Raw genomic sequence first — 21,474 nt, forward strand, 5'->3', positions numbered from 1 at the left:
CACTGTAGTTACCACAAATCACAAATAAAGAGTTTTGGAGTTCTGTACAGGGTCTGTGTTGAAGATGATATGCTGCTCTTTGAGTACAGGTCCGGCTTTGTTGAAATAATGTGGGCAGGCAAGGATAGAAACAAGACTGCATGTCGGAATGGAGAATCTGAGAGCTTGGAGAGTTCTTTAGAGTTTAGAAGAATGAGCAGTGCTCTTGTTGTTCTGTCCTCTCAGGGTCATGATGTTCTCATGAATGGGCAAATTTTGAATGAGAAATCGTATTACGATTAAGAAGTGTTCATTTAACATTGAGGCATGTGGAGACTTTTCGCAGAGTGATGAGTCCCTTAAGGGCCGTGGAAGCTATAGATACTTAACGAAGTAGATATATTGGTGAAAGCTTAGGGAATGGAGTGCCTGTGGAGGCCGTGGAGGAGGCGAGGGCTGGTTCAGATCGGCCAAGATCACATTGAATGTCAGTGAAGGATCCAGACCCGACTGCCTACTTCTGATGCTTTTCTTAAAGTGCGAAACCTCTGGAAACTCAGCATTATTCTGGACTGGATAAAGGTGTTGTCCAAAGCAGTCACCAAGTGCACAACGGGTTTCATTGTGAGCACTGCAGTGTGTTAACAGAAAGAGCTAATGAACAGATGGTGGACCTGGTCTGCGGGCGTGGGGCCTTTGAGTATGGCTGCCCCGTCTGTTGGTCCTTTCATCCTTTTTAAAATTTTTAGTCCGTCAAAAAGAGTGGCTTTGGAGGTCTTTTAGTCTTTGGCGTCAAGTTGGGAAAAGGGGAAGTACAACGGGATCTGGGGGTCCTTGTAAATCAGTCTATGAAAGTAAGCATGCAGGTACAGCAGGCAGTAAAGAAAGCGCATGGCATGTTGGCCTTTATAACACGAGGAATCGAATATAGGAGCAAAGAGATCCTTCTACAGTTGTACAGAGCCCTAGTGAGACCACTCCTGGAGTATTGTGTGCAGTTTTGGTCCCCTAGTTTGAGGAAGGACATTCTTGCTATTGAGGGAGTGCAGCGTAGGTTTACAAGGTTAATTCCCGGGATGGTGGGACTGTCATATGCTGAGAGAATGGAGCAGCTGGGCTTGTACACTCTGGAGTTTAGAAGGATGAGAGGATATCTGATTGAAACATATTTGTTAAGGGTTTGGACACGCTAGAGGCAGGAAACATGTTCCTGATGTTGGGGGAGTCCAGAACCAGGGGCCACAGTCTAAGAATAAGGAGTAAGCCATTTAGAACGGAGACGAAGAAACACTTTTTCTCACAGAGAGTAGTGAGTCTGTGGAATTCTCTGCCTCAGAGGGCAGTGGAGGCCGGTTCTCTGGATGTTTTCAAGAGAGAGGGCTCTTAAAAATAGAGGTCAGGGGATATGGGAGAAGGCAGGAACGGGGTACTGGTTGGGGATGATCAGCCATGATCACATTGAATGGCGGTGCTGGCTCGAAGGGCCGAATGGCCTACTCCTGCACCTATTGTCTATTTTTATGTAGGGGGGGGGGTAGAGGGGGAACTGCTTTTCTTAGTCACTACCTTCGTCCCCTCCTGGCGGCCTTCCCTCTGGATTGGCGCGGCCTTTCCTGCCGGAGACCAGCCAGAGTTTCAGCTTCAGCAGCGGAGCAGCACTGAAGTACCATCACGGAGCGGGCGATGCCTTACTGGAGTCGCCGTGTGGAGCTCCGGAGTGCTTGGACTGCCGATTTTAACACCGTGGAGCTGTGGTCTGCGGAGCTTCCAGCCACGGGCGGTGCTGACCTTAACATCGCAGAGTCCTGGGATCCCTTTGCCGAGGGCCACCAGTGATGAATCTCCGCCCGCCTCGACCTGAAGACTTCGGGAGCCGCAGTCTCCGGTAGGAAATGGCCGATTCGGAAACTCCAAGCCGCTGAGGATGTTCTTCCGTTCCGACATCGGAGTTTCGATCATCCCGGCGAGAGGGCCTGAACATCGGGCCGCCGTAGCGGCGACTGCGGAGGCCCCAGCCACGGATGAACAAGGAGGAAGATGACTGAACTTTATTGCCTTCCCTCACAGTGGGAAACATTGATTGTGTGGGGATGTTTATATTAAATTCTATCGTGTGTTGTGTTCTTTTTATTCGTATGGCTCTATGGCAACCCAAATTTCACTGTACCAATAAATGTAAACTTGAACTTGAAACTTAAAAAATAATCAACCTCCTGGATGACAAAATAAAAGGCCTGGGATTCCACGTTCCTGTGGTTGCATAGGGAATCCTTGTGGCAAGTGGGACATTCACTTTGAGACTTATCTACATAAAACAGATACGTAGACATCATGTGCTGTAGATTCCTACTGCTCAGGAATCAGTCCTTCGGCCAAAATGTCTGTGGCGAGCATGATGCCTAAACAGATGCTTATCTATCTGTAAATAATCCATATCCCTCCATTCCCTGCATATCTGACATCTGAATTTCCCCTGAATAAGGGGATTAATAAAGTATTTATCTATCTATCTATCATCTATCTATCTATGTGTCTATCCAAAAGTCTTAAGTGTGGCGGCGTTCCAGCGGCAGCCTGACTTCGGAGCTGTGGCGGCGTTCGACCACCCCGGGCCGTGGAGTTTGAACCAGCCCGTTCGCGGAGCTCGGATTAAGCCGCGGGACTGACTTACCATCACCCAGCGGGATCACAACATCGGAAGCCTGGATCGCCTCAGCGCAGAGGGAGAACAAGGAGGGAAGAGACAAAGACTTTAAGACTTTTTCCTTCCATCACAGTGAGGAGGTGCCTGGTAGACTCACTGTGGTGGATGTTAAATTTGTGTTTATTGTGTGTTTTGTTATTTTTATTATATGTATGACTGCAAGGCACGAAATTTTGTTCAGACCGAAAGGTCTGAATGACAATAAAGGCTACTTTGACTTTGACTATTGTATCTGCCTTCACCACCACCTTTGTCAGCACGGTCCAGGTGCTCACTACCCTCTGGGTAAAAAAAACTTGCCCTGCACATCTATAAACTTTGCACCTCTCACCTTAAAGCTATGCTTTCTAGTATTTGGTTCTAACTGTCTACCCTATTTATGACTCTCATAATTTGATATACTAGTATCAGGTCTCTCCTCAACCTTGGGCTTTCTGCAGAAAACATTCCAATTCTGTCCAACCTCTGCAGCTAATACCCCCTAATCCAGACATAATTCTGGTAAACCTCTTTTGCACTCTTTCCAAAGACTTGACGTCCTTCCTGTAATGATGCGACCAGAACTGCACACAATACTCCACACATGGTTGAGCCAAAGTCCTATAAAGCTACATCTTGACCTTCTGACTTATGCTTAATGCTCTGATCAAGGAAAACAAATGTCCTGTTTGCCTTCTTTTCCACTCTATCTATTCGTGTTGCCAATTCCAGACAATTATGCACTTGGACCCTCAAATCCCTCTGTAGAAAAACAAATACTTTCATAAATAGTTCACGTAGTTCTTCCATGACCTCAATGTCACTGGCTGCCTGTTCCTGGTGTATGCTCTGTCCAGCGTAGCTGCTAGGAGATGTGTTGTGACACAAGGCCAGGCAGAGACCACCTGCTGCCGGTACATGGATGCCACTCGCTACCGGTCAAAGCTGATGTTCATCCCCAATGCCTTTGGATCATTTTTAAACTTTGCTCTTCATTGCCATTTTGTTTAATGTCTTGTCTCCTTGCAGCCAGTTTCTGACCTTCTGTGTTGTACTGCTACAGGCAGAGTCCCTACCCTGATGTCTGTGTAAGTTTGCACTGCCTGTGTGCACTCTAATGCCCCTGTCCCACTTAGGAAATCTGAATGGAAACCTCTGGAGACTTTGCGCCCCACCCACGGTTTCCGTGCGGTTCCCGGAGGTTGTAGGCGGTTGCCGGAGGTTGCAGGTAGTGGAAGCAGGTAGGGAGACTGACAAAAACCTCCGGGAACCTCATGGAAATCTTAGGTGGGGCGCAAAGTCTCCAGAGGTTTCCGTTCAGGTTTCCTAAGTGGGACAGGGTCATGAGGCTGCTGGCATGGCAGAAGATGCCACAGCCACCCTGGAGCCCAGAACTTCCAAAGAAAGGTCAGCACGACACAACATTGACATGAAATAATAACGTTTTCACGTTTCATTTCACAACTCCACCCCATAAGCCGCACCCTCAGAGATGGTAGACAAAAGTGCTGGAGAAACTCAGCGGGTGCAGCAGCATCTATGGAGCGAAGGAAATAGGCAACGTTTTGGCCTGAAACGTCGCCTATTTCCTTCGCTCCATAGATGCTGCTGCACCCACTGAGTTTCTCCAGCACTTTTGTCTACCTTTGATTTTCCAGCATCTGCAGTTCCTTCTTAAACCCTCAGAGATGCTGCCCAGCCACTAGCCAGGGGTGTGATTGGGAAATTGGCTTTCGTTGTGAGAAAAGTGTTTTGAAATTTTCTAGAATAAGATTCTATCTGGAAAAATCTAATGTTGAAGATAGACATCAAGTGCTGGAGTAACTGAGCATCCCTGGAGAAAAAGGATGGGTGACATTTCTTGACCGGTCCCTACTTCAGATGGTGCATCAGCACATCAGATGAGCACCAAGTCTGAAGAAGGGTCCTGACCTGAAATGTCACACATCGTTTTCCTCCAGAGATGTTGCCTGACACATTGAGTTACTTTGTGACTATCTACGGTATATACCTTCATGTGCAGTTCCTTTTTACACAAAATCAAATGCTGCAGGGCTGCGCTCACATCTGTGACATCCGCCTGCTGAGATTGAGCATTCACCACAAAAGAAAACTGGAAAAAGTCTGCTTCATAAAGCTTTATTGCAATATGTTTGTACACAGTACTGTTGCTGCAAGCTGTTGAATTGAGTTATGGTGAGAGTTAAAATATGGGTTTTGGTAGCCAGTTTCATATCATTACTTTGAATGGCACCCAAGGATATTGCAGTACTTAGTGGAGAGAGGATCAGGTGGACTGATGCTCCTTCTCACTGGCATTAATTAATGTGGCAACATGGCATCCTAAAGTGGAATATATGTTATCTGTAGAGTGAAGTGTTCCACAACAGTAGTTTCAAGTCCTTAGAGTAAAAACACAAGACAAATGCAATTTCACACACAAATGTAACATGTAACAAACTCCCTTATCTATTATGAGCGATTCATGAAGTAAATAAATGACCATGCATGGCTTTCTTTAAATTACAATTCACAGAATAACACTGCCACCAGTGTGTCTGATTTATCTTACACTATACTACACAGAAACATCATGGAGAGTGACATTTACACAACTGTACAGCATTATCCTTCTTTATTTTTGTTCTTAAAAACTTGCCCTTTCTACTTTACAAGGCTTTAAAAACTGCTATTTTCTTTACAATTCCCCCCTTATCAATATAAAATGGTGTTAATATTTCTGAAGTTATTTTCCAATTAAGAGAAAATTGGTGTAAGTTTTTCTTTCTCCTTTAACCACAAGTGGCAATTGACTACTTCTGGTGTAGCTTCAGTGTTTAAAAGTTTGCATATGTTCTTGCCATGGTATCGCAAGGTCCAGCAAACCTTTGAAAAAAAAACTATGCAGCCTGATCATATGCTTCACTATATCCAGTAAAAGTGCAGAGTTTGCAGGGAAGCCTGGCTTCAGGTTGGAAAGGATTACATTTTGAGTGTTTCTTTCTCGATCGCTTTTTGGAAAAAAAACAATAAATCCAGCTTTTTCCACACACACCAGGAAGGTTCATTACGGAGTACGTAACCTTAGAAGAATCCAATGCTCATGCTGCCAATGTAATGCAGTCACCTTATGTACTCCAAATTAAAGAGACAGTTGCTGTGTTGCAGGCCAAGGCTAGATTAATCTACTGAATGGAAATCATTACCTAGCATTTGGGATGTTATCTGGTAGCAGCTATGGGTTCTTGTTAAAGAAGAGTGCGGTAAAAGCCAATCATAATACTGACTGATTTATTGAGCACAAGTTTTACCAACACCAGGACAACCATTATGTTAAGACCAAGTAACCTGGAAAAAGAATAATTGCATGATGAATTACTTTGTATTCATTTATAAAATATGAAAATAAGAAGCCAAAAGGAAAAGGACTCTCAGTGCATCAATTATTTTCAACAACCTCTGCTCTTTAAATCAGGCAACACTAATGGTAAAATATCAAATATGAAAATCGAAACGGTTTTGTATTGCCAAGATGAAAAACAAATCTTTCAAAATACATAGGACTGTTCTGATAAAAAATATGCAGCTTAAAAGGAGAGTAGAATACAACAGTTATTGTAATATAAATGTAGAATTATCATTTGATCATTGAAAGAAAGTTGATGGTACTTGGAGCATCCTGTTAGAACTAGGATTTTTTTCTGGATTGTAGCTGTTCTAAATCGCCATGGCATTGGAGTTTATCTTTATTTGGGTTAGAAAACTTGGACGTACAATTTTCCTGGTTGTCAAGCAGTTCTCAAGATGGGCTTGAAGATAAATTCATTACAGTTTTATGCTCCGGAGGCAGAGAAAGCCTTTCCTGGAGTTTGAGGGTGAAAGAGCCAGAAATTAGGATAGAATTATTATTGGTTAGCTTGATATATCTGTAATCCGTTTGTCTGCAAGCTGCTGTAATAGCAATTATGGTATGACTTTAGCCCTCTTTCCTTTCACCTGCTGAGTTTCCCCAGAGCCAGAATAAGCTAGCTGATTATTACTAAAACTGAGTCTCCTAAGTGAAGGTTGACAGCCTTCTGACAATGTTTACATATCTGTTCACCTTTGGTGTGTGCATTGGTTGGCCACCCATCTTTATCACACCTCCATTAAAACTGGAAGTTTAGCTGGGGTGAGTCCCTGAAATTTGGCCTAAGCTCTGGTCACCAGCTAATGTACCAAGACATTGTGCAGAGATCCCACTTGGATCTTTATCTCTTATGGCACCAATGCATTCCATTGCCATCATAATGAACATAATCAATTAACCGACAAAAACAATTACCTTACCAGCACTGACAGGAAGGAGCTGGTCAAAAATAATATTACTGCAATCCTAATTTTAGAAATAATTGCAGTATTTATTGTTTAAAAAAGGCAATTTCACCTTTACAAATACAATCCCCTTTAAGCCTGTAATAATTAAATCAACTGAATCAATACTGTGATGATGCCTGTTTGGGAACCTTTACTGTCCCAACTAATCCAGCATTCTATAACAGTTAGAACGTACTTTTAGAAACATTGAACGACACTGATACTCCAGAGAAAATAATACCATTATCAAAGAGGACCACAAACATAGTGCTTTTTTTTTTTAGAATTGAACGATTACTTGTCAGGTTGTATTAAATCCTTTCCTATGGATTCAGGTTAGTCAGCAGTCAGATGAAAATCCTGTTAGGCAGATAGACACAAAAAGCTGGAGTAACTCAGCGGGACAGGAAGCACCTCTGGAAAGAAGGAATGGGTGACGCTTCGGGTCGAGACCCTTCTTCAGACAGGAGAAGTCTCGACCTGAAACGTCACCCATTCCTTCTCCCCAGAGATGATGCCTGTCGCGCTGTGTTACTCTTGCTCTTTGTGTCTATCTTTGGTTTAAACCAGCATCTGCAGTTCCTTCCTACACCTCCTGACAGGCAGCCGGGGTTGTGGCGAGCCAACATCAGCAGACTGTCTCTTTAAGGCCTGGCATTTACACAGAAATGGTGCACGTTACTGCTGCACAAATACGTTACAAGTAAAGCCAATGTAAACATATCACATACAACAGCTTACCCATTAAAGTCTTCTAATCAATTCAGTTTTGGTTTTAAAAAGCATACTTTTACCTAGGTATAAATATTTCTGAACAATCCTGATTTATTTTGTTTTTTTAAAAAAAGCCGTCAGAAATTTAGTGCCAAATGTGCCATCTCTTTCTAGCAGCTCTTGTTTCTCATACGCAGCATATGATGAATGGAGCTGGGTGATGACTGGATACCATGAGCAGCAAATGGTCGGCAGTTGGATTTCCTAGCAGTGCCTTGCTCAGGTGCTAGTGATGTTTTCTGTCGCAGTTCATGCTCAATTAATTTCACACTTGCATCTCAGAAGTGCTGACCAGACCAAGTGCTTTGGCCTCTTCAGGTGTCAAGCCATTCTTTAATGTTCTTCTTACTGCAAGAGAAATAGAGAAACAAAATACAGATACATAAAGAAGGTCACGTTGTTTTTTTAAGGCATTACATTGTCAACATTTTCAGTTACAAAATGATAATCATGGCGGCAGTGGTGCAGTGCTACAGTTGCTGCATTACAGCGCCAGAGACCCAGGTTCGATCCTGACTATGGGTGCTGTCTGTATGGAGATCGTACATTCCGCCATTGACCATCTGCAGTTTCCTCTGGGTGCTCCAGTTTCCTCAAATCTGCAGGTTTGTAGCTTTAATCGGCTTCTGTAAATTGTCCCTAGTGTGTAGGATAGACCAGTGTATGTGTGATCGCTGGTTGAGGTGGACTTGATGGGCCATAGGGTCAGTTTCCATGCTGTATTGCTAAACTAAACAAAAATCCCTCCATATGTCAAGATGTTGAGCATACTTTGTGATAACTATATAATTAAAAGTCTCATCTTGACCACTTCCTGTCTGCATTGTATATTGATTTTGGAAAAAAAAGCTACCCTGTTTAGCTGTGATTTTGGCCATCTTACTCACAGTCACATCGACAGATGGCACAATGGGCTAAGTGTTCGGCTGGCGACCGGAAGGTAGCCGGTTCGAATCCCGCTTGGAGTGCATACTGTCGTTGTGTCCTTGGGCAAGACACTTCACCCACCTTTGCCTGTGTGTGAATGTGTGTGAGTGATTGGTGGTGGTCGGAGGGGCCGTAGGCGCAGATTAGCAGCCACGCTTCCGTCAGTCTGCCCCAGGGCAGCTGTGGCTACAGAAGTAGCTCACCACCACCGAGTGTGACTGAGGAGTGTATGATTAATGCGATGTAAAGCGCCTTGAGTATTCTAGAAAGGCGCTATATAAATCCCATCCATCATTATTATTATTAGTCCTCCTCCACAGAGCCAGCCCCGAGGATTTTTCCCATCGATGAAAAATAAAAACGCTATGGGTGTTTAAAAAGCCTTGAGATCAGCTGATTGGTCCTCTCGCCTGTCAATCATCACGATGAAGGTAACGCCCCTTCTGGGGGAGGGGGGGGGGGGGCAGGACAATAAAACCTTGGATGCCTGGACGTGAGTCAGTCACAGTGCAAGATCGCGAGGTAGGCCACGACTGTCATTCTAAGCTGTGAATCAACTGAAATGGAAGTCTGCAATGTACTTGCAATAAATGATTTGTTAGCCCTAATGAAAATGAAATGAGTTGTTTGGCCTGCCCTTTGCAATGGCAATGCAAATGAAACGAAAATGCAATGAGCTGTTTGGCCAGCCCTGTGCTGGAAACAAAATGAAAATGCAATGAGCTGTTTGGCCTGCCCTATGCTTGAAACTGCAATGGTAATGGAAATGAAATGAAAATGCAATGAGCTGTTTGGCCTGCCCTGTGGGTAAAACAAATCCTGCTTCTTTCCTTTCTAAAGCTACAATTGCATAAGAAAATGAAATAAACCAAAAAGAATAATAATAATATATATAAAAGGCACTGCTGGTTTTCTGCATAAATGCTATCTGATCCCTGAGTTACTTTGTGTCTTTTTTTTAAATGAATAAATTTAAGCTCGGAATGTTAAATGGAACACAAATTTCTCTCTGTGAGAGTCAGCCACTATCTGTTTGGCTGAACACAGAATTGGACTGAGTAGAAAGCACTCTTCGTTATTATGGAACATGTGAGTGGAACGAGCTAGGGGCGAGTCAAATGCCATATGTTAGCACCATTAAAGGCTCTGTCCATTAACTTGAAAACCAAGAAAGGTTTGCTGAACCAGGTTTGCTCAGTATGACTTTGCGTGGAACTACTTGGGTATGATTTTTTTTCTGCATAATTTTTAAGTGATCTTTTGAACAAATTGGTTTATTTCACAGCACATTTCTTCAAGATAACTTGGAGGTAGGGGGAGAGAAATAGGGAAGCAGATCATGATAATATTTTCTGCATTTGCTGCCTTATGTCCGTGTAAAGAGTCTGGGTATCAGCTCATAATCTGCTTGGATAGCTTACAATATTATGAACATTGAATTGTCTATTTTTAGGTAACTACAAAAATCTCCCTCTCTCCCTTATTTGCACACATCCCTCTCAACCTCCCTGCACCCCACCTGGACTTGCACCCATTTCTCTCCTCCCCCTCCACCCAACTTCCATCCTCTAGCTTCACAATTCGCAACTCTTCAATCCTTTTGTCTCACACCTTCTGTCTTTTCATCTCTTAACTTTGTCCAACAATCTCCCCCTCCCCTGCATGTCCACCCCTTCACCTGTCAGGCGTTGTCTGCTCCTCCTCTGTTCCAGCCTTCTTTAACCCCCCCCCCCCCCCCCCGCCCCCTTACAATCAGTTTCAAGTCGTGTCTGACGCAAAACATCACCCATCCATACTCTCCAGACCTGCTGAGCTACTCCAACACTTTGTGTTATCTGTGTAAAGAGATGCTTGGATATGGATGTGGCAAGAACTCTGACATAATCCAGGGGCGTGGAAATGCTTGAGTAAACCTCAAATTGCTGAAAGAACTCAGCGGGTCAGGCAGTACCTGAGAAGGGAGATGGACAAATGATATTTTGGCACCTTGACCTTTGTAAATATGATGCTGCTTAGTATGTTTGTGATCCCATGTTATAGCTTCATCAGGCTTGAACCTTGGCTTTAATAATGCCTGCTGCTTCTCCACTCACACTGTGTCTCATGTCATGGGTCAAATAGTTTGAGGGAGAAGGAAAGGTGAGGGAAAACTGGGTGTATGGTTACAGAGTGCAGGGGAATAAAATATAGAAGATTCTTTGGGGGGGGGGGGGGGCCTGACAAGGTAGATATTTCCACTTGTGGTCGAGTTTTGATTGACGAGTTATAGTTGCAAGATTAGCGTGCCACCATTAAAATTGGATGCATGGAAACTTTGCACAGAGGAAGGTAACTGCTGGAATTTCATGGAGATTAGATCATTGGAGTTATTTAAAGAGGAATTAGATAAGGGAGAATTGGAGGCATGCGGTTAACAGAGAGATTGGATAGATTAGGTCTATTTCACCTGGAGGAAAGGAGCCCGAGATGTGACATGGTATGTGAGATGTGAGAGGTATGTAGAATTTTGAGAGAAATAGACAATCAAGTCAAGTCACATTTATTTATATAGCACATTTAAAAAACAACTCTCGTTGGCCAAAGTGCTTTACATTTGTTATAAGAATAGCGCAACAAAACAAACTACATAAATATATACATGTAGCCCTCACTCAGAGGACGTCAGGAAAGACTTGGGAGTATAGATAAGTCTTTAGTCTTGACTTAAAAGAGTCGATGGAGGGGGCAGTTCTGATGGGAAGGGGGATGCTGTTCCACAGTCTAGGAGCTGCAACCGCAAAGGCGTGGTCGCCCCTGAGCTTATGCCTAGACCGCGGGATATTCAGCAACCCCAAGTCGGCCGATCTGAGGGGCCTGGAGGTGGAGTGGTGGGTGAGAAGACTTTTTATGTAGGTGGGGGCAAGCCCATTTGAGGGCTTTGGAGACATCGAGGAGAATCTTGAAGTTTATACGGAACCACACAGGGAGCCAGTGGAGAGAGGCCAGGATCAGGGTGATGTGGTCCCTTTTTCGGGTGCCCGTCAGGAGCCCGACAGGGTCTGTTTCCCATGGCTGTTGTGTCAAACTTGATGCATAAGCTTAAGGTGAGAGCGAAGAGGCTTAAAGGGGAAAAGAGGGCTAAGTTTTTAATACAAAGTAATTGATGTCTGAAGGATCTGCCAGAGAAGGTGGTGGAGGCAGGAACAGTAATAACATTTGAGCAGCATCTTAACAGGTAATATGAAAAAAAAAACACTAAATGGTACTCCCTTATCACGTATCTGTACACTGTAAATTGTTCGATTGTAGTAGAAACATAGAAAACATAGAGTAGGCCATTCGGTCCTTCGAGCCTGCACCGCCATTCAATATGATCATGGCTGATCATCCAACTCAGTATCCTGTACCTGCCTTCTCTCCATACCCCCTGATCCCTTTAGCCACAAGGGCCACATCTACCTCCCTCTTAAATACAGCCAATGAACTGGCCTCAATTACCTTCTGTGGCAGAGAATTCCAGAGATTCACCACTCTCTGTGTAAAAAATGTTTTTCTCATCTCGGTCCTAAAAGATTTTCCTCTTATCCTTAAACTGTGACCCCTTGTTCTGGACTTCCCCAACATCGGGTACAATCTTCCTGCATCTAGCCTGTCCAACCCCTTAAGAATTTTGTAAGTTTTATAATCATGTATTGTCTTTCCGCTGACTGGTTAGCACGCAACAAAAGCTTTTCACTGTACCTCGGTACTCGTGACAATAAACTAAACTGAAACTGAATAAGTCGGGAATTAACGCACGCAAGTGGGATTAGTCTGGGTAGACATGATGGTTGGCATAGAATCAATGGGCCTAAAGGCTTGTTTCTATGCTTTCTGACTGTTGAACAGCTAAGACTGTTTCTTTGAGGACTGGAGAGTAGCTAATGTTGTTCCTTCATTTAAGAAGGGAAGTTGAGAGAATCCAGGGAAAAATCAAATGCTAGAAAGCAAAGTTTAAAGATGTGTGGGACAACGTTTTGTTTACACACAGGTTGGTGAGTGCCTGTAACTTGCTGCCAGGGATGGTGATGAGGTAGCTACAATAATGCAATTTAAGAGACTTTTGGATCAGCAGGGAATGGAGGAATGTGGATTATGTGCAGGTGGATAAAAGATGGTCTTGGCATCATGTTTGGTACAGACATTGTGGGCTAAAGGGCCCATTCTTGTGCTGTACTGTTCTGCATTCTAGAATTGATGGCCACAGAGAGCTGACATGGAGGGGGAAATGAAGCTTGTGGCAAATCAACAATGATCATATTTGTCGTTAATATGGATCGATCAATATGATCATTGACTGCCTCAACCAATTTCTCAAGTAGTATATTGCTTACCGTATGATAATCTCCCTCATATCTCCTCTGCATCTCTTCCTCTTTGCTCTAAACTCATGTCTTTAATTGTTGGAGTTGTCCATCTTTAGACTTATTAAAAAATATATTTTTTCTAAACGCTTGCCTGTAAAATGCACTGAACCAGTTCATTGTTTGATAATTTCGATTTTGTTAATATTAATGTCGTTAATGTCTTTACTTGTTCGGAATAAATAAATAAATAAATAAAAATAAATAAATCCTGTATTATTTAAGCAATGTCTACTCTCGGGGGAAAGTTTATGCCTGGCTTAAATTCACTGAGAGTGGTGAGTCTGTGGAATTCTCTGCCTCAGAGGGCGGTGGAGGCCGGTTCTCTGGATGCTTTCAAGAGAGAGCTAGATAGGGCTCTTAAAAATAGCGGAGTCGGGGGATGTGGGGAGAAGGCAGGAACGGTGTACTGATTGTGGATGATCAGCCATGATCACATTGAATGGCGGTGCTGGCTCAAAGGGCCGAATGGCCTACTCCTGCACCTATTGTCTATTGACTTTAGAGACACCGTGTGGAAACAGGCCCTTCGGCCCATCAAGTCCACGCCTATCGGCGATCACCTTCCATATGAACCACATCTCCTAGCACTCAGTACTCTGATACAATACTCAGATTCCACTACCTCTGATCTGGGATGTAGTTTGCTGCAATCTACCTTATGTTATATACCTCAATCACAACCCTTCTTAACCTCCTCCACTCCAGGGAGAGCACATCTAGCTTCTCCAGTTCCTCCTCATAACTGAACTTCACCATCCCAGAAGCCACATTTTGCTTAAGATATTAAATATACATACCTGAATATTTAAAGAGTGTTGATGGGATATTTAGATTATTAAACACGATCAAATCAGCCTTTAATGCTTTGGGATAAACATTTCTCTATTACCAAACAGTTTAAGTGCATAAAAACTATTTTTATAGCCAGAAATTTTCAAGATAAGGGCAGCACAGTGGTGCACCTGGTCGTGCTGCTGTTTCACGGTGCCAAAGACACAGGTTCAATCCTGACCTCGAGTGCTGCCTATGTGGAGTTTGCACGTTCTCCCTGTGACTACGTGGGTTTTCTTCCGGTATTCCAGTTTCTACCCATATCCCAAAGACATGCGGGTTTGTAGGTAATTGACCTCTGTAAATTGCCGCTAGTGTGTAGTGAGCAGACGCAAAAGTGGGATAACATAAAACTAGTGTGAACAGGTAGTGAAAGGTCACCGTGGTCTTCGTGGGCCGAAGGGCCAATCATTCAAATATTAAGTTGCATCTATAACTGCAATGGTCAAGAGTTACCATCATTTCCAATGGGGAAATACTTGCTTACTTGAATGTTCTGTCCAAATTAATCTCATGATTTAAAAGAAAAATTCTTGATTCTTCCGGACAATCATGTATTCGCATCCAGGTCAATGACCGAGGGTGAGATGAGAAAAAACTTTTTCATTAGGACTGAGACTTTTTCACCCAGACAGTTGAGAATCTGTGGAATTCTCTGCCACAAAAGGCAGTGGAGGCCAATTCACTGGATGTGTTCAAGAGAGAGTTGGATGTGGCGCTGAGGGCTAATGGAATCATGGGATATGGGGAGAAAGAAAGAACGGGATACTAATTCTGGATGATCAGCCATGATCATATTGAATGGTGGTGCTTGCTCGAAGGGCCGAATGGCCTACTCCTGCACCTAATGTCTGTTTCTATGTTTATCATCGCCAATTCCACTGTTTGAGCTGAGTATGCTTTTCTTGCCTCTGCATGAAAGAGTGCCATCTAATGGCTCAGCTGAGAACTGATAGAACTTGCCGTTGGGCACAGCATGTGTGCAGATATAGCCACCATGTGGGTTTAGGAGCAAATCAACAGAAATGAATGTGTTTTTAGAATGCTAATTATTCAAACGCACACAGAACCGTCTTAACTTGTATGTTTCCAGCTCAAATCGGAAGGGAGGATCACACGACCTGTTTCAGGGGATTAAAGATGGGAAAGTGAGTGCGTTTCATTGGAGAACATTTGGTAAAGAATGATCATCATATAATTAGAGTAGCTCTGGAGAAAGACAAGAATAGGGCAAGGGAAAATGATCTAGCAGAGGGATAGTTTCAGAGAATTGAAAGAGACCAGATATTGGTGGATTAGAACCAAAGATTTGTAGTTAAAACAGTAATGAGTATTCTTCAAAGATGGGATTGGTCAGATACAAGCTGGACACGGTCGTGGGAAGGGACAGATACATTCAAAACTAGATTTCGCCAAATGACTGAAGATGAGGAGACCACAATTGAACAGGAAGTGGTGACTTAATTCTTTGTCCACAACCTAATTGAGACTGAGGTTAAAAACAAAGTGCAGAGTAGAACATAGAGGGTGAAAGTGGAGGTCTTGCATTCAATAGAAATGAGAAACTCAAAGTTAAATAACCAAAGATTGTGTGAAGTAGATTAGAGATCAAAAATGATGCCTCTTGGGGAAGGAGGGTTGTTGGGTATTAAAGTACTTAATACCTTTCAACCAACACAATATGATACAATAGAACTTTATTTATCCCAGGAGGGAAATTGGTCTGCCAACAATCATAAAACACCACAAGATACATGAAACATTAAATTAAAGTGATGCGTGCAAAGTCGAAAAACGAACGAACTAACCAAAAATATACAAAATAAATAGGAATTAAATAAGTAAAAAAAGGAAAAGACTGCAACTGTGGGCTGGCTGCCAGAACCCGGGTACAACATAGCCTACTTGTCAGAGAGGAATAAGGACGGAAATTATCGAGTTGTGGGCTGTAATCTTTCAATCTAGTGTAAAATAATGCAAGAGGACTGGAATACTAAGCCCTTGTTTATTCCAATTCTGGAAAAAAATGTCTCGGGGAATTCAGCCTCATGTTGGTGGCATGGAAACAATCAGAAGTGGAATAAACTTAATTAACAATTTTCTCAGGGAGCTCTGGTTTCCCCCTACACTCCAAAGACATACAGGTTTGTAGGCTAATTGGCATGGTGTAATTGTAAATTGTCCCTAGTGTGTCTAAGATAGTGCACAGGGATCCCTGGTCGTCGTGGACTCGGTGGGCTGAAGGACCTGTTTCCACGTTGTATCTCTAAACTGAACTAAACTAAAGGCAATGTTGAAATGTTGAAGGGGTTGATGGATGTAATGCGGTTAATGCATTTGTCAATTTACAAAAGGTATTTAATGAAGAACGACACAAAACACTTGTTATTAAAATTTTAACCCAGAGTTTAACCCAATGGTTAAAAATATGTGAATAGCTGTTTTATCTAATAGCTGATAGCTGTGGGAAGCATACAGTGACATCACCCTCGAGGGGGCAGTATTGGGACCATGGCTTTTTGTTTTCAAAACCTGGATAGGCATCTGGGGACACAAGAAACTGCAGTTGTCTGAATCTTGAGCAAAATATAAAGTGTTGGCGAAGTTCAGCAGGTCAGGCACGACCTGGAGAGGCAATAAACAGGCAAGGTTTTGGGAATGAACACCCATGCATTTCCTCCCCAGATGCTGCCTGACCTGCTGAGTTCCTCCAGCACGATATGTTTTGCTCGAGTACAGTTTCACCAGCAGACACACTCAGTTGGAAGAGTTTAAGAGAAAACGGACAGATGATTAAAAAATGGCAGATAATATTGAACACAGTTGGGTGGAGAGGTACTCATTGAAAGAAAATGGCAAATCAAAATGTAAGGATATTACATTAAACTTTTAGAAATCCACAGTTGGGATCATAAGGTTGATGAAGAAGGATTTGAAGACCCAAGCAAAGATATGGATAAAGTTTATTGGAAAAATGTTACAAAAGCAGATATATGGAGAGATTGGAAAAATATTAGATTGTTCAGGATGTAAACAGTTAAGGGGAAACATGGAAATGCAGTTGCTGGTTTACCAAGGAAAGCCACAAATTTTGAAGAAGGGCCTGGACCCAAAACGTCACTTATCCATGTTCTCCAGGGAAACTGCTTGATCTGCTGAGTTACTCCAGCACTTCGTGTCAACACCAGCATGCGATTGCATGCGAATAGCGCGACCAAACGTGGTGGCTTGAGGCGTACGGCCTCGCGGGGCCGGTCCCACTTCCAACCGTGGAGCCATCTAGAGTTGTGCGGGGCTGGTCCCGACATCATACTCACCAATCAGCTGGGCAGGAGGCGGGCCAACTGAATTTGGGCGGTTACGTCATCACGAAACGGGACGCCGGGCGGTGATGTCATTGCGCAATGCCACGCTCTAGGCGTACGCCGTCAAGATGCTGCGTATGGCATCAAGGCGCTGCGTACGGCATCGAGATGCTGAGTACGCCCATCGAGGCGCTGCTTACGGCCTCAATGCGGCTGCGGGCCGACAGGCCGTTGCCGCGCGGAATTTTTGGACAGTGTCAGTTTTTCGGAGCCCCATGCGATGTCGGGACCAGCCCCACACAACTCCATACGGCTCCGGCGATCGAAGTGAGACCGGCCCCGCGAGGCCGTACGGCTCAAGCAACCTCGTTAGGTCACGCTTGCCGCATGCAGTCGCATGCTGGTGGGACAGGCCCTTTAAGGGGAGATTTAATAGTATTCAATGTAGGAATGGTTTTGATAGATTATATATGGTAAAAACCGTTTACAGACGTAGAAGGTATATAGAAAAAGAAAATTAAGGAAATTGGCGAAATGATCAGTGGTAAAATAATGAGAACCTTTGTTTTAAATGGGACAGATTACTGTGATCAGCAGAGATAACCTTGCATGCACAATGGAAGTCATTTCAACACTGGAAGAAAATGAAATATCTTAAGGGAAAAATGGGCAGAGACATAGGAAAGAGCAGGAGTTTTGGACCAACAACAAAACTGTGAAGAAGCAAGAACAGAATGGTCTTTATCTGTGCTATGAAACTTTGATTCATAGTTACAAAGTATTCAGTTATAAGTAAATACACTCGCTTAGATTTCTTTAATGTTTAGTGGACAATTGGTATGCTGCATGAAAGAATTTATTCAAAAGCTCTCATGTACCTTGGTGTAAAAAGCCTTGCTCCAATAGTGTATGAGGCCCTTGTCCACCACATTCATTGCTCATTGCCATATTGTCAACCATAAGTGCTTTTAAAGATACACAATATTTAGGCCCTTGGGGTTCAGAATTGCAATAAAGATGAGTCAGAATAAGATAGTTTCTATCTTACACATTGTTCTGTGGGGAAGAACAAACTGTGTTCTCACTCTTCCCATTGAATCAACTTGTCATCCACTATGCAGGCAAGCCAAGGGGCAAAATATACTTCATATCTGGTCCCTGGCTTTAGTTCAAACACAACGAAGATGGCTCACTTTGTTTAATATATCTTACATCTTACATTTTAATTTCACTGTGAAATGTTTCTGCAAAATAAATAACTAATGGTAGTATAGCATTTTAGAGCAATATGTTATTCCAATTTTCCCCCCAACTGTGAGTGAGATTGGGAAACATGCTATGTGGTCAAAAGGTCTTGGTGGAAGAGGGAGACAGGGCAGTGGTTTTATGACCCAACAACAGGGAGAACAATGATCAGGAATAGGATTCATCCATGAAACGTCTAACACGCTTCTCCCGGCATTAAATGCAACAGAAGCAACTTACGAGACTTCCTGTTTGCACGAGATCGCTTCCGCTCTCTAGGCACGGCTCGCTGGTTTGGCACTTGAGTCGCTGACTTTACAATCCGATCCATTATTTCATCTGCAGCATCGTCTGTGGCATTTGGGGAGTCGTCATTCCCTGGAGCCCACGAGCCAACACGGCCTGTAAGGAACACAACCATGTAACACTGTCAGGGAATTACATCTGGCAGCCTTGTGGTTAAAATCAAGCATGCAGGGACCCAGGGCCTGATCTCATTGTGTGGTATCATTCCATCCTGGACCCAGCACGTTGATGCAATCATAAAGACAACCGACCAACGCATCTACATCCTTTGAAGATTGAGGAGATTTTGTATGTCAACAAATAGTCTCTTGAGCTTCTACAGGTCTACAGTTGAAAGCATAGTAACTGGTTTCATCATGGCATGGTTCGGCAATTCAAATGCCCAAGAATGAAGAAGATTGCAAGAAGTGGTGAACATTGCCCAGTCCATCATGGGTACTGACCATCTCATCCCCCCCCCCCCCCCCCCCCCCACACACCAAAGGAATCTACAGAACTGCTGCCTCAAACAGCTAGCCAGCATCATCAGAGACCCACGACACCCTGGACACCCTCTCTTTTTACTTCTGACATTGGGTAAAAGGAATTGAAGTCTGAAAACTCTAATGTCCAGATTATTGAGCAGCTTCTTCCTAATAACCATCAGGTTATTAAACGCTACAACCTCCAAATAGGTTCCAATCTATATAGATTGTGGTCAACATTTTTGACTGCACTAATTGCTTCTTTATTTGTCTGTTTTTTAATATATATATGTATAGATACAGCAAACATTTTCTGTTATTTATTATGAGTTTTACAGAGTACAGGTTGATTTTCTGGCACCCTCGTTTCCAGAGCTTTTCTGGATTATCCGTTTTTCTGGACTAAAAGAGGTCACGTGATAATGATACAACAACGCACCCATGGCCTGTTAATGACCACTCTCCTGTGTGTCCAAAGCACACTGGAGCGCCAGACACGTTCTGTCCTTTCCGTGGATGAAGGACAAAAAGGCTTGCTGGTCAACCTTGTGAGTCGGGAGCGGCACTGGAACTAGGCCTCTAAACGGGCAGGAAGATGATGTGAGCCGGTGATGGGTTGGCAGGCCCATCCGCTATATCAAATATCTGTTATAAGGGGGTCGTTCAAATCAAGGTTCGCTGTATTGTCTTTGCAAAACAGTTAGGAGAGAAGATTGAGAACATAGTTGATTCTTTCACGATGGTGGGACGTGACCAGGATGTGCGGTTGCCACTCGCAATGCCATCTGTGGCCACTAGGGGAATTTCAACTGAGCTCTCGTGATTTTGTCCGGATTATAGGAGTGGGTGGACCATCAGTTGCCGGGAAATCCTTGTTCTATGTTTATATATCTGTTGTACTGCTGCAAGTGATAATTTATTGTTCTCTTTTTCATATGACAATGAAACACTCTTGATTCTTGACTTGACTCTTGTCCTGTGCATTTATGGTTACGGGAGCAATAGGTTACGAGGCAACAGGTGCTGGATTGGTGGAGTGGCTGCTGGGTTGCCAACCTGCCACATTCAGCCCTCCCGCTCGCTGCACAACTGAAGGGTAGAAATCCAGAAACCCTTGCATTTAGCCGGATGTCCTGATCATTCAGTAATTCACCTGCACCCAGGATATTCAGCACAACTGGATGGCTGAATAGTGTGAATATTTTGGCTGAGAGAGACTGTTCCCAGCACTGCTTCTCTGTGCCGGGTAATAGCAATGCTAAATGATCTTTGTGAAAGAAGAGCTCTGCAATTGCACGATTTGTTAAAACCATAGCACGTGGAGGTTGAGGAACAAATACTTTTGCAGTTGGATCAACATAACATTTGGCTTAATGGGACACGAGCAAGTGACATTTATATCGGAGTGACCTTGGATTCTCCATTATAAAGCTTTTGCTTTCTCAACATTACTTTGAACTCAGATTTTTTAATAAAGCGAAGAACTAAATAAGGAAAGAAGGCCAGGTTTGATATATCCATGGACACTGCGAGAGTGTAGAGAAGGAAATGCAGGAGTCCTGGCTGGTATATATGAATGATCATTAGATCTGGGTGAGGTGCCTGAAGATGGAAGGGTGACTAATGTTGTACGCTATTTAAGAAGGGCTGCAAGAAAAATGGGGAGTCATCATTTCCCGCAAACCTAATGTTTGTTATACGAGTTATTGGACAGGATTCTGAGGCATAAGATACACATGCATTTGGAAACATGGGTTGATTAGAGATAGTCAACATGGTTTTGTATGTGGGAGGTGGTTTTCATGAACTTGATTGAATTTTTCTAAAGAAATAACGAAGAATGTTGATAAGACCAGAGTCGTAGACGTCTATATGGAATTTTAACAAGCTCGTTGATAATGGTTCACATGGTAGGCTGTTCTGGACGGTTAGATCGTATGGCTTCCAGGGAAAGCTAGCTGACTGGATAGAGAATTGGCATCATGGAAGGAAGCAGAGGGTGATGGTGAAAGATGTTTTTTTCTGACTGGAGGCCTGTGACCATTGATATGCCTCGGGAAACAGTACTGTGCCCATTGCTGCTTGTCATCTATATCAATGATTTGGATGAGAATGTACAAGGCATGATTAGTAAGTTTGTACATTGCCTTAAAATGGGAGGTATTCTTGATAAAGTGACATCTTGATCAGCTGGGCAAGTGGGGCTAGGAAGTTTAAAA

The 21,474-nt window shown here is 43.3% G+C and overlaps 1 protein-coding gene across 17 annotated transcripts in view; it reads right to left on the bottom strand.

Moving 5' to 3' along the window:
* Positions 1 to 7,530: 7,530 nt before the first annotated feature.
* Positions 7,531 to 21,474, bottom strand: part of fhod3 (formin homology 2 domain containing 3) — a 637,022-nt gene continuing 623,078 nt past the window's right edge. For all 17 annotated transcript variants that reach the window (XM_033016429.1, XM_033016409.1, XM_033016394.1 and 14 more), the window contains 2 exons: positions 18,726 to 18,887; positions 7,531 to 8,140 (listed from right to left, as the gene is read on the bottom strand). In XM_033016429.1, the coding sequence (XP_032872320.1) occupies positions 8,058 to 8,140; positions 18,726 to 18,887 (245 nt within the window). In that variant the 3' untranslated portion in view covers positions 7,531 to 8,057. The remainder of the gene's footprint in view (positions 8,141 to 18,725; positions 18,888 to 21,474) is intronic.

This window comes from Amblyraja radiata, chromosome 2 (genome assembly GCF_010909765.2).
Source record: "Amblyraja radiata isolate CabotCenter1 chromosome 2, sAmbRad1.1.pri, whole genome shotgun sequence".
NCBI lineage: Eukaryota > Metazoa > Chordata > Chondrichthyes > Rajiformes > Rajidae > Amblyraja > Amblyraja radiata.